At 41.7% G+C, this 14,142-nt stretch overlaps 1 protein-coding gene across 4 annotated transcripts in view; it reads left to right on the top strand.

Annotated features, from left to right (window-relative positions):
* LOC110536519 (pyruvate kinase PKM) overlaps positions 1-14,142 on the top strand; it is a 38,033-nt gene that overhangs the window by 3,721 nt on the left and 20,170 nt on the right. Inside the window, exons 1-6 of one of the 4 annotated variants that reach the window (XM_036968218.1) lie at positions 656-803; positions 2,341-2,497; positions 5,419-5,583; positions 12,577-12,668; positions 12,796-12,927; positions 13,883-14,069. In XM_036968218.1, coding sequence (XP_036824113.1) covers positions 5,445-5,583; positions 12,577-12,668; positions 12,796-12,927; positions 13,883-14,069 — 550 coding nt within the window. In that variant the 5' untranslated portion in view covers positions 656-803; positions 2,341-2,497; positions 5,419-5,444. Of the gene's footprint in view, positions 1-655; positions 804-2,340; positions 2,498-5,418; positions 5,584-12,576; positions 12,669-12,795; positions 12,928-13,882; positions 14,070-14,142 lie in introns of those variants that run through there. The other 3 variants (XM_036968221.1, XM_036968212.1, XM_036968223.1) reach the window with 3 other exon arrangements.

The raw sequence follows: 14,142 nt of genomic DNA, 5'->3' as shown, positions 1-14,142 counted from the left end.
CTAACCCTGACCGTAATTCCAACCTAACCCTGACCTTAACCCTGACCGTAACCCCAACCTAACCCTGACCTTAACCCTGACCTTAACCTTAACCCTGACCGTAACTCCAACCTAACCCTGACCTTAACCCTGACCCTAACCCTGACCTTAACCCTGACCGTAACTCCAACCTAACCCTGGCCTTAACCCTGACCTTAACCTTGACCGTAACCCCAACCTAACCCTGACCTTAACCCTAACCGCAACCCTGACCGTAACCCCAACCTAACCCTGACCTTAACCCTGACCTTAACCCTGACCCTAACCCTGACCGTAACCCCAACCTAACCCTGACCTTAACCCTGACCGTAATTCCAACCTAACCCTGACCGTAACCCCAACCTAACCCTGACCTTAACCCTGACCTTAACCTTAACCCTGACCGTAACCCAAACCTAACCCTGACTGTAATTCCAACCTAACCCTGACCATAACCCTAGATGAAGAAAAACAAAACCATGTGATCAATAATGAAAAAGTCACTATGACTATCACATGATCATCCAGGCTAACTTCTGTGTCAAAGGGAGTGGACACTGTGAATGGTTACAGTAGATTGGGCTGAGGGGTGTAGAGAGGAGGGGGAGAGGGAGGAAATTAGTGAAAGTTCAGAGATTGAGCACTGACTGAGAAAAGACAGACTGACTGACTGACTGACTGACTGACTGACTGGACTGGACTGGACTGGACTGGACTGGACAGACATATAGAGGTGATAGGATAGTACAGTTGGAGTTTGACAAAGCTTTGGGTCAAGATGGGAGGTAAGTCTGTAGAGCTGCTAGCATACAGGAGGTTAACCTTTAAACTTCTCCATTAATGCAATAGAATATTGAAGTGTTACCTGGCTAAAAGATTAAAGCTTAAATAGGTTCACCCACACTAGCCACTTTCTGATGCTATAGTGACCACATTGGAGTTGATGTCTTTCAGACATTCTACCTTGACTCAAGATCAGGTGGAACAGAATCTTCTACAGTGGTTGTACATCTATTCTCTTTTTAGTTGCTGCCTGATGAAAACCTTTAACTTAGTCGATTTGTTATTGTTTTTACCTTTATTGAAAGTGGTAACACCCCTCAGTGTACTCTGAACATATATGGCATTTTTATTTAAATTAGCTTCTGTAATTTCACAACTGCATGTTTGTTAATTGTAAAAATAACTTTTTTTAAATTTCCTGAAAAGTTGATATTTTGGAGATCAGACAGAGACGTTTTATTCCAAGGTCATAAGACTCATAGAAGTCACTGATGCAAAGCAAGTTTTCTCCAGTCCTCAGCAGAATGCTTCTAGTCTGCTTATCATCATTCAGGAAGCATCAAGCGTAATATCGTAAGAATGTTATTGTATGAATTTTGGTTGCGTTATAATAGTTATTGTTGGTTGATTGGTGGTTAAATGTTGAGGGCTGTATACCAGAATTAGGCAGTTAGATTTGCATTGCCAGGAGTTGACCCAGAGCACAGTGGTGGTTGGTCAGGATAACCTAAGGTTCATTGACTGTCCACACACACACACACACACACACACCTCCTCACACATAGACATTGCCTTATCTTCCTCACACATAGAACACTTTTTCAGCTAGTGTCAGTATGTCCTGTCCACACACCCAACCATATCGCTCCTCTATGGAAAACATGCACTGATCTGTACATTACAGCACAGTGTTGGGACCTAATCTCAGCCTTACAGTCAGCTAGAACAGGTGTCTGTTTTGGTCAGTAACAAGTTTCAGTCCATTTCTGTGTGTGTGAATTAGTGATGGGGCTAAAAATCGATACAGTTACATATCGCAATATTAGTGGTGGAAGATATTATATCGATATTTGACTCCAACAATTTTTTTAGCTACTGTAGGCAGCGTTATCTAGCACTAGTTGACAGTACCAGCGTCAAAACTCAGGTTTTCATCCTATCACTTGTTCTGCATTTTCTTTTTAAATAGAGAGCCAACATGTTTTCAGACTGATCAAAATTCATTTTCTGATGCTCTCTCTTGTCCCTCTGCAGCAGACATAGTGAGAAATATGTTTGGAACCTCAAATCACAATAAAACTGCAGTATCTAATCGCAATACATGTAGAATCGTGAGAATCACAATACATATCGTATCGGCACCTAAGTATTGTAATTATATCATTTTGTGAGGTGTGTGTGTGTGTGTGTGTGTGTGTGTGTGTGTGTGTGTGTGTGTGTGTGTGTGTGTGAGGTGTGTGTGTGTGTGTGTGTGTGTGTGTGTGTGTGTGTGTGATGTGTCAGAGGTAGAGCTCTGTGAACACTTAATAATGTGTGCAGCAGGGCATCGGAATTGGGTCACAGAAAGGAGACAGAGGGAGAGAGAGATGGAGAGCGTGATCGAGGGGATGGAGAAAGAGAGCACCGTGCCTAGACATCCCACAGGACACATACACACAGACTGACAAGCACATCACAGACTTCAACAAGCTAAGAGGTCTCTCTCTCCCCTGTGTCTCTCTCACTCCCCCTCTCTGTCTTTCTCTCTCTCCCCCTCTCTCTCTCTCTCTCTCAGGGCTAGACCACCTCCCAGGACCAGCATGTTTGTCAGCTCCTTCTTTTCCTCCTTCTCCTTTTCCTTCCCACCGTTTAGGGGGCACCTTGAGTATTGAGCTACTCTCCTTCCCTCCCTATCCTCCCTCCATCTGCTTCCCTCTATATCCATCCCTCCATCTCCTTCCCTCCCTATCCTCCCTCCATCTCCTTCCATCCATATCCTTCCCTCCATCTCCTTCCATCCATATCCTTCCCTCCTCCTCCTCCTCCTCCTCCTTCTCCTCCTCCTCCTCCTCCTCCTTCTCCTCCTCCTCCTCCTCCTCCTCCTCCTCCTCCTCCTCCTCCTCTCTGCCTGTCTTGTGTGTTGACAGCAGCAGTACAGACTGACTGAGTGTTAAATGTATTTTTTTATATTTTTTTGTGTCCAACTTTTTATTATTATTTTTTTTCCCTATGAGGCGTTTAGATCACAGACAACACACGTACTCATTCAATGATTTTTCTTTATTAGAACTATTTTCTACATTTTAGAATAATAGTGAAGACATGAGCTATGAAATAACACATCATGGAATCATGTAGTAACCAAAAAAGTGTTAAAAAATCAAAATGTATTTTATATGTGATATTCTTCAAAGTAGCCACCCTTTGCCTTGATGACAGCTTTGCCCACAATTGCTATTCTCTAAACCAGCTTCATGAGGTAGTCACCTGGAATGCATTTCAATTAACAGGTGTGCCTTGTTAAAAGTTAATTTGCGGAATTTCTTTCCTTCTTAATGCTTTTGAGCCAATCCGTTGTGTTGTAGGGGTGGTATACAGAAGATTTGGTGAAAAAACAAGTCCATATTATGGAAAGAACAGCTCAAATAAGCAAAGAGAAATGACAGTCCATCATTACTTTAAGACATGAAGGTCAGTTAGTACGGAAAATTTCTAAAACTTTGAACATTTCTTCAAGTGCAGTCGCAAAAACCATCAAGCGCTGTGATGAAACTGCCTCTCATGAGGACCGCCATAGGAAAGGAAGACCCAGAGTGACCTATGCTGCAGAGGATAAGTTCATTAGAGATAACAGACTCAGAAATTTCAACCCAAATAAATGCTTCACAGTGTTCAAGTAACAGACACATCAACTGTTCAGAGGAGACTGCATGACTCAAACCTTCATGGTCGAATTGTTACAAAGAAACCACTTCTAAAGGACACCAATAATAAGAAGAGACTTGCTTGGGCCAAGAAACACGAGCAATCAACAATAGACTGGTGGAATTCTGTCCTTTGGTCTGATGAGTCCAAATTTGAGATTTTTGGTTCCAACCGCCGTGTCTTTGTGAGACGCAGACTAGGTAAACGGACGATCTCCTCATGTGTGGTTACCCCCATGATAAAGCACTGTTGTGATTTATTTAGAATTCAAGGCAAACTTAACCAACATGGCTACCACAGCATTCTGCAGCGATACACCATCCCATCTGGTTTGCACTTAGTGGGACTATCATTTATTTTTCAATGGGACAATGACCCAACACATCTCCAGGCTGTGTAAGGGCTATTTTACCAAGAAGGAGAGCAATGAAGTGCTGCATCAAATGACCTGGCCTCCACAATCACCCGACCTCAACCCAATTGAGATTGTTTGGGATGAGTTGGACCGCAGAGTGAAGGAAAAGCAGCCAACAAGTGCTCAGCATATGTGGGAACTCCTTCAAGACTGTTGGAAAAGCATTCCATGTGAATCTGGTTGAGAGATTGCCAAGAGTGTGCAAAGCTGTCATCAAAGCAAAGGGTGGCTAGTTTGAAGAATCTAAAATCAAAAAAATATTTTGATTTGTTTAACACTTTCTTGGTTGCTACATGATTCCGTATGTGTTATTTCATAGTGTTTTTGTCATGTATTGTCATGTTGTGTCTTGTTTCTGTCCTTTCTCTTCACCCTGTCTCCCTCTGCTGGTCGTACTAGGTTACCTTTTCTTCCCCTCTTTCCCCCAGCTGTTCCTTGTCTTCTCTGACTACCTCGTTCACCCCTTTTCCCACCTGTTCCCTTTTTCCCTCTGATTAGGTCTCTATATCTCTCTCTCTTTCTGCTTCTGTCTTTGTCGGATTCTCGTTTGTGTATCTCATGCCAGAACCAGACTATCGTCGTGTTTGCTTTACCTTGTCCTGTCCTGTCGGAATCTGCCTGTCCATCTGAGCCTACGTGTGTTTCGTTATTAAAGAAACTCTGTTTATGTTAAACCGCTTTTGGGTCCTCACTCACCGCATAACAGTTTTATTCTTCACTAGTATTTTACAATGTAGAAAATAGTACTAATAAAGAATGGTTTGTTTGTAAAGACACCAGTACCCAGACAGACTGTGCATCTGATGTGTGTGTTCATTTAAAACAGACTCCAAATTAGAACCATTTGTCAGATTGCTTCTTGTCTCCAGAATGTCAATGTATACGATTTCCATGTTAGGTTGTAAATGTCATGTAGTGGCCAGTCACAGCATCTGTCCTGTATGGCAGTATGTTGCATGTCACGTGACGTTAGCCCCCTCCCCACAAACACTCACACCCTCTCTTGAATGTCACTGTTCAGAATGCTGCATGTTAGCCTTCTCCAACCTTAGTTCTGTCAGTCTGAGGACATCTCAACAAGCTAAGAGACCTCTGAAACCTCAACAAGCTAAGAGGTCTCTCTCTACCCCGTGTCTCTCTCACTCCCCCCCCCTCTCTCTCTCAATTCAAAAGGTTTACATTACCAAAGTAAGTGGAATAGACAAAAAAACAAAAACGGAAATAAACCTTCAGAAATTAACAGTAAACATTACGCTCACAAAAGTTTTAAAAAACATAGACATTTCTCTCTCTCTTAGCTCGTATCAGACGTTACTCTGACGTCATGCCCCTCCCAGACTCCTTCATCCAGAAGCAGCAGCTGGACGCCAGCATGGCTGACACCTTCCTGGAGCACCTGTGTCTGCTGGACATCGACCAGGAGCCAATCACAGCCCGCAACACAAGCATCATCTGCACCATCGGTGAGTTAAATAACTAATCATCTGCACCACGTGTCAGAAAGCATTCCACGGAGGCCTGAGTGTCTGTGAGCTTTCGCTCTACCCTTGTAGCCCAAAAAAGTAGGTCTACCCTTGTAGGCTACAAAGTAGCCCAAAAAATATATGCCATATTGGGTAGTCAACATTATTGGTGAGTTAAATAACCAATCAGCTGCACCCTTGGTGAGTTAAATAACCATATCTGCACCATCAGTGAGTTAAATAACCAATCATCTGCACCATCAGTGAGTTAAATAACCAATCAGCTGCATCATCAGTGAGTTAAATAACCACATCTGCACCATCAGTGAGTTAAATAACCAATCAGCTGCATCATTGGTGAGTTAAATAACCACATCTGCACCATCAGTGAGTTAAATAACCAATCAGTTGCATCATTGGTGAGTTAAATATCCACATCTGCACCATCAGTGAGTTAAATATCCACATCTGCACCATCAGTGAGTTAAATAACCAATCAGCTGCACCATCAGTGAGTTAAATAACCACATCTGCACCATCAGTGAGTTAAATAACCACATCTGCACCATCAGTAAGTTAAATAACCACATCTGCACCATCAGTGAGTTAAATAACCAATAATCTGCACCATCAGTGAGTTAAATAACCAATAATCTGCACCATCAATGAGTTAAATAAACAATAATCTGCACCATCAGTGAGTTAAATAACCACATCTGCACCATCAGTGAGTTAAATAACCAATCAGTTGCATCATTGGTGAGTTAAATAACCAATCAGTTGCATCATCAGTGAGTTAAATAACCACATCTGCACCATCAGTGAGTTAAATAACCACATCTGCACCATCAGTGAGTTAAATAACCACATCTGCACCATCAGTGAGTTAAATAACCACATCTGCACCATCAGTGAGTTAAATAACCCATCTCCACCATCAGTGAGTTAAATAACCAATCTGCTGCACCATCAATGAGTTAATTTACCACATCTGCACCATCAGTGAGTTAAATAACCAATCAGTTGCATCATTGGTGAGTTAAATATCCACATCTGCACCATCAGTGAGTTAAATAACCACATCTGCACCATCAGTGAGTTAAATAACCAATCAGCTGCACCATCAGTAAGTTAAATAACCACATCTGCACCATCAGTGAGTTAAATAACCAATCAGCTGCACCATCAGTGAGTTAAATAACCAATCAGCTGCACCATCAGTGAGTTAAATAACCAATCAGCTGCACCATCAGTGAGTTAAATAACCAATCAGTTGCATCATCGGTGAGTTAAATAACCACATCTGCACCATCAGTGAGATAAATAACCACATCTGCACCATCAGTGAGTTAAATAACCACATCTGCACCATCAGTGAGTTAAATAACCCATCTGCACCATCAGTGAGTTAAATAACCAATCTGCTGCACCATCAATGAGTTAATTTACCACATCTGCACCATCAGTGAGTTAAATAACCCATCTGCACCATCAGTGAGTTAAATAACCAATCAGCTGCACCATTGGTGAGTTAAATAACCACATCTGCACCATCAGTGAGTTAAATAACCAATCATCTACACCCTTGGTGAGTTAAATAACCACGTTTGCACCATCAGTGAGTTAAATAACCACATCTGCACCCTCAGTGAGTTAAATAACCACATCTGCACCATCAGTGAGTTAAATAACCAATCATCTGCACCATCAATGAGTTAAATAACCACATCTGCACCATCATCGGTGAGTTAAATAACCACATCTGCACCATCAGTGAGTTAAATAACCACATCTGCACCATCAGTGAGTTAAATAACCACATCTGCACCATCAGTGAGTTAAATAACCCATCTGCACCATCAGTGAGTTAAATAACCAATCAGTTGCATCATTGGTGAGTTAAATATCCACATCTGCACCATCAGTGAGTTAAATAACCAATCAGCTGCATCATTGGTGAGTTAAATAACCACATCTGCACCATCAGTGAGTTAAATAACCACATCTGCACCATCAGTGAGTTAAATAACCACATCTGCACCATCAGTGAGTTAAATAACCACATCTGCACCATCAGTGAGTTAAATAACCCATCTGCACCATCAGTGAGTTAAATAACCAATCAGTTGCATCATTGGTGAGTTAAATAACCAATCATCTCTACCATCAGTGAGTTAAATAACCAATCAGCTGCATCATTGGTGAGTTAAATAACCAATCATCTGCACCATCAGTGAGTTAAATAACCAATCAGCTGCATCATCGGTGAGTTAAATAACCACATCTGCACCATCAGTGAGTTAAATAACCACATCTGCACCATCAGTAAGTTAAATAACCACATCTGCACCATCAGTGAGTTAAATAACCACATCTGCACCATCAGTGAGTTAAATAACCAATCAGCTGCACCATCAGTGAGTTAAATAACCACATCTGCACCATCAGTGAGTTAAATAACCACATCTGCACCATCAGTGAGTTAAATAACCAATCAGCTGCATCATTGGTGAGTTAAATAACCAATCATCTCTACCATCAGTGAGTTAAATAACCAATCAGCTGCATCATTGGTGAGTTAAATAACCAATCATCTGCACCATCAGTGAGTTAAATAACCAATCAGCTGCATCATCGGTGAGTTAAATAACCAATCAGCTGCATCATTGGTGAGTTAAATAACCACATCTGCACCATCAGTGAGTTAAATAACCAATCAGTTGCATCATTGGTGAGTTAAATAACCAATCAGTTGCATCATCAGTGAGTTAAATAACCAATCAGCTGCATTATTGGTGAGTTAAATAACCACATCTGCACCATCAGTGAGTTAAATAACCAATCAGTTGCATCATTGGTGAGTTAAATAACCACATCTGCACCACCAGTGAGTTAAATAACCACATCTGCACCATCAGTGAGTTAAATAACCACATCTGCACCATCAGTGAGTTAAATAACCACATCTGCACCATCAGTGAGTTAAATAACCACATCTGCACCATCAGTGAGTTAAATAACCAATCAGCTGCACCATCAGTGAGTTAAATAACCAATCATCTGCACCATCAGTGAGTTAAATAACCAATCAGTTGCATCATCGGTGAGTTAAATAACCACATCTGCACCATCAGTGAGATAAATAACCACATCTGCACCATCAGTGAGTTAAATAACCACATCTGCACCATCAGTGAGTTAAATAACCCATCTGCACCATCAGTGAGTTAAATAACCAATCTGCTGCACCATCAATGAGTTAATTTACCACATCTGCACCATCAGTGAGTTAAATAACCCATCTGCACCATCAGTGAGTTAAATAACCAATCAGCTGCACCATTGGTGAGTTAAATAACCACATCTGCACCATCAGTGAGTTAAATAACCAATCATCTACACCCTTGGTGAGTTAAATAACCACGTTTGCACCATCAGTGAGTTAAATAACCACATCTGCACCCTCAGTGAGTTAAATAACCACATCTGCACCATCAGTGAGTTAAATAACCAATCATCTGCACCATCAGTGAGTTAAATAACCAATCAGCTGCATCATCAGTGAGTTAAATAACCACATCTGCACCATCAGTGAGTTAAATAACCAATCAGCTGCATCATCAGTGAGTTAAATAACCACATCTGCACCATCAGTGAGTTAAATAAACAATCAGTTGCATCATTGGTGAGTTAAATATCCACATCTGCACCATCAGTGAGTTAAATAACCACATCTGCACCATCAGTGAGTTAAATAACCACATCTGCACCATCAGTGAGTTAAATAACCACATCTGCACCATCAGTAAGTTAAATAACCACATCTGCACCATCAGTGAGTTAAATAACCAATCAGCTGCACCATCAGTGAGTTAAATAACCAATCATCTGCACCATCAATGAGTTAAATAACCACATCTGCACCATCAGTGAGTTAAATAACCACATCTGCACCATCAGTGAGTTAAATAACCAATCAGCTGCATCATTGGTGAGTTAAATAACCAATCATCTGCACCATCAGTGAGTTAAATAACCAATCAGCTGCATCATTGGTGAGTTAAATAACCAATCATCTGCACCATCAGTGAGTTAAATAACCAATCAGTTGCATCATCAGTGAGTTAAATAACCAATCAGCTGCATCATTGGTGAGTTAAATAACCACATCTGCACCATCAGTGAGTTAAATAACCAATCAGCTGCACCATCAGTGAGTTAAATAACCACATCTGCACCATCAGTGAGTTAAATAACCAATCAGCTGCACCATCAGTGAGTTAAATAACCAATCATCTGCACCATCAATGAGTTAAATAACCACATCTGCACCATCAGTGAGTTAAATAACCACATCTGCACCATCAGTGAGTTAAATAACCAATCAGCTGCATCATTGTTGAGTTAAATAACCAATCATCTCTACGATCAGTGAGTTAAATAACCAATCAGCTGCATCATTGGTGAGTTAAATAACCAATCATCTGCACCATCAGTGAGTTAAATAACCAATCAGCTGCATCATCGGTGAGGTAAATAACCAATCAGCTGCATCATTGGTGAGTTAAATAACCACATCTGCACCATCAGTGAGTTAAATAACCAATCAGTTGCATCATTGGTGAGTTAAATAACCAATCAGTTGCATCATCAGTGAGTTAAATAACCAATCAGTTGCATCATTGGTGAGTTAAATAACCACATCTGCACCATCAGTGAGTTAAATAACCACATCTGCACCATCAGTGAGTTAAATAACCACATCTGCACCATCAGTGAGTTAAATAACCACATCTGCACCATCAGTGAGTTAAATAACCAATCAGCTGCACCATCAGTGAGTTAAATAACCAATCATCTGCACCATCAGTGAGTTAAATAACCAATCAGTTGCATCATCGGTGAGTTAAATAACCACATCTGCACCATCAGTGAGTTAAATAACCACATCTGCACCATCAGTGAGTTAAATAACCCATCTGCACCATCAGTGAGTTAAATAGCCAATCTGCTGCACCATCAATGAGTTAATTTACCACATCTGCACCATCAGTGAGTTAAATAACCCATCTGCACCATCAGTGAGTTAAATAACCAATCAGCTGCACCATTGGTGAGTTAAATAACCACATCTGCACCATCAGTGAGTTAAATAACCAATCATCTACACCCTTGGTGAGTTAAATAACCACGTTTGCACCATCAGTGAGTTAAATAACCACATCTGCACCCTCAGTGAGTTAAATAACCACATCTGCACCATCAGTGAGTTAAATAACCAATCAGCTGCATCATCAGTGAGTTAAATAACCACATCTGCACCATCAGTGAGTTAAATAACCAATCAGCTGCATCATCAGTGAGTTAAATAACCACATCTGCACCATCAGTGAGTTAAATAACCAATCAGTTGCATCATTGGTGAGTTAAATATCCACATCTGCACCATCAGTGAGTTAAATAACCACATCTGCACCATCAGTGAGTTAAATAACCACATCTGCACCATCAGTAAGTTAAATAACCACATCTGCACCATCAGTGAGTTAAATAACCAATCAGCTGCACCATCAGTGAGTTAAATAACCAATCATCTGCACCATCAATGAGTTAAATAACCACATCTGCACCATCAGTGAGTTAAATAACCAATCAGCTGCATCATTGGTGAGTTAAATAACCAATCATCTGCACCATCAGTGAGTTAAATAACCAATCAGATGCATCATTGGTGAGTTAAATAACCACATCTGCACCATCAGTGAGTTAAATAACCAATCAGTTGCATCATTGGTGAGTTAAATAACCAATCAGTTGCATCATCAGTGAGTTAAATAATCAATCAGCTGCATCATTGGTGAGTTAAATAACCACATCTGCACCATCAGTGAGTTAAAGAACCAATCAGCTGCACCATCAGTGAGTTAAATAACCAATCAGTTGCATCATTGGTGAGTTAAATAACCACATCTGCACCATCAGTGAGTTAAAGAACCAATCAGCTGCACCATCAGTGAGTTAAATAACCAATCAGTTGCATCATTGGTGAGTTAAATAACCACATCTGCACCATCAGTGAGTTAAATAACCACATCTGCACCATCAGTGAGTTAAATAACCACATCTGCACCATCAGTAAGTTAAATAACCACATCTGCACCATCAGTGAGTTAAATAACCAATCAGCTGCACCATCAGTGAGTTAAATAACCACATCTGCACCATCAGTGAGTTAAATAACCAATCAGCTGCACCATCAGTGAGTTAAATAACCACATCTGCACCATCAGTGAGTTAAATAACCACATCTGCACCATCAGTGAGTTAAATAACCACATCTGCACCATCAGTGAGTTAAATAACCAATCAGCTGCACCATCAGTGAGTTAAATAACCAATCAGCTGCACCATCAGTGAGTTAAATAACCAATCAGCTGCACCATCAGTGAGTTAAACAACCAATCATCTGCACCATCAGTGAGTTAAATAACCAATCAGTTGCACCATCAGTGAGTTAAATAACCACATCTGCACCATCAGTGAGTTAAATAACCACAACTGCACCATCAGTGAGTAAAATAACAATTTGTTTTGTGTAGCTTGTGTAGGTAAACCCATGTGGCTCAGTTGGTAGAGCGTGGTTCTTGCAATGCCAGGGTTGTGGTTTAGATTCCCACGGGGAACATGAACAAAGAAAGTATGAGAATCAATGCACTCATGTCTGTCTGGATTAGAGTGCCTGCTTAACAGGATAGGTAGGCCTTCTAATTCTTTCACTATGGCCACGCAGAGTTGACCTAGGGTAGAACTGTATGGGCTAGGGGTTGGAGCTCAGTAGATCTAGGTTGGTGTGGTGTTGGCTGGCAGGCTGGGTATTGGTGATTGGCATCCCACTGACTGCACTATTGATGATGTATCAAAGTGGATTGATTAACCAATGAACTGCTGGACAACCCATGGTCTCTGTTGTCTCTTGTTCTCTCTCTCTCTCAGGGCCTGCGTCTCGCTCCATCGCCAAACTGCAGGAGATGGTGAAGGCAGGAATGAACATCGCTCGACTCAACTTCTCTCATGGCTCTCATGAGGTTTGTTTGTCTCTGTCATAACCTGTCTCGCAAGTAATCACTGATCTGACACAACTGTCAATCATATCAGTTTAGTAACAGCTATTCTCTCTATCTCTCTCTCTCTCTCCCTGTCTCCTTCCTTCAGTACCATGGTGAGACCATCAAGAACATCCGGGAGGCGGTCGAGACCATAACCACTGACCCTTTATATTACAGGCCGGTAGCCATCGCCTTGGATACCAAAGGCCCTGAAATACGCACAGGCCTGGTTCGAGGGGTAAGCCAGCATTTCATCACTACTTAACATTCTATCCAATGGGCTTACATTCCCTACATCCCGACTCGTCAGTAGTCCAGTTTAGGGTGAGGGTCAACAGACCAGGAGAGTGTGACCAGTGTTGACTGACCATGCTGTTTTTTGGGGGGGTGTCCTATCCTGGACACAGACACAGATTGTGCAACAGTATCAACAGTAGTGAGAAAGATGCTTTCTCAGCATCAGAACAGGACAAGTGTTTGGGCACCAGAGGAGGCTGGTGGGAGGAGCTATAGGAGGACGGGCCCATTGTAATGGCTGGAATGGAATAAATGGAACCGTATCAAACACATCAAGCATATGGACATTTTGACTGCAACAGTATCAACAGTAGTGAGAAAGATGCTTTCTCAGCATCAGAACAGGACAAGTGTTTGGGCACCAGAGGAGGCTGGTGGGAGGAGCTATAGGAGGACGGGCCCATTGTAATGGCTGGAATGGAATAAATGGAACCGTATCAAACACATCAAGCATATGGAGATTTTGACTGCGCTCCATTTATTCCATTGCAGCCATTACAATGAGCCAGTCCTCCTATAGCTCCTCCCACCAGCCTCCTCTGTTGGGCACTGATCTGTTTGTTATAGCACCAGTCCTGCCAATGGAAAGTTCAATATACTTAAAAAAAAAAGATTTTATTGTCTGCTACATTCTATGTGTTCTATAAGGCAATGTCTAGCCTGTGTGTGTGTGTGTGTGTGTGCACGTCTGCATGCCATTTCTTGCTAGCTCTGACTGTCCTGATAGCTACTTTATTGAGGAAAAGTTTTACTTACTATATGACTGTGATGCGTGGTTGTCTCACCTAGCTATCTTAAGATGAATGCACTAACTGTAAGTAGCTCTGGATAAGAGAATCTGCTAAATGACAGAAGTTAAGATGTGTGTGTTATTCTGTGTTTCTCTGTGTATGTAGACTGCAGAGCAGGAGGTGGAGCTGGAGCGTGGGGCCAGTGTGCGTGTGGTGACAGGGGAGGGGGACAGGGACAGTACGGATGGGAACGTCATCTGGGTGGACTACCCCAGTCTGCCTCAGGTCCTGGAGAAAGGAGGAAGGATCTATATCGACGACGGACTCATCGGACTAAAAGTCCTGGAGACAGGTAACACATAATTTAACACACACACACATTCTCACACACACACACACACACACACACACACACACACACACAC

The sequence above is a fragment of the Oncorhynchus mykiss genome, chromosome 3, assembly GCF_013265735.2.
Source record: "Oncorhynchus mykiss isolate Arlee chromosome 3, USDA_OmykA_1.1, whole genome shotgun sequence".
Classification (NCBI taxonomy): Eukaryota; Metazoa; Chordata; class Actinopteri; order Salmoniformes; family Salmonidae; genus Oncorhynchus; species Oncorhynchus mykiss.
The sequence above is the reverse complement of the archived record's forward strand: the minus strand, read 5'-3'. Positions and strand labels throughout refer to the sequence as shown.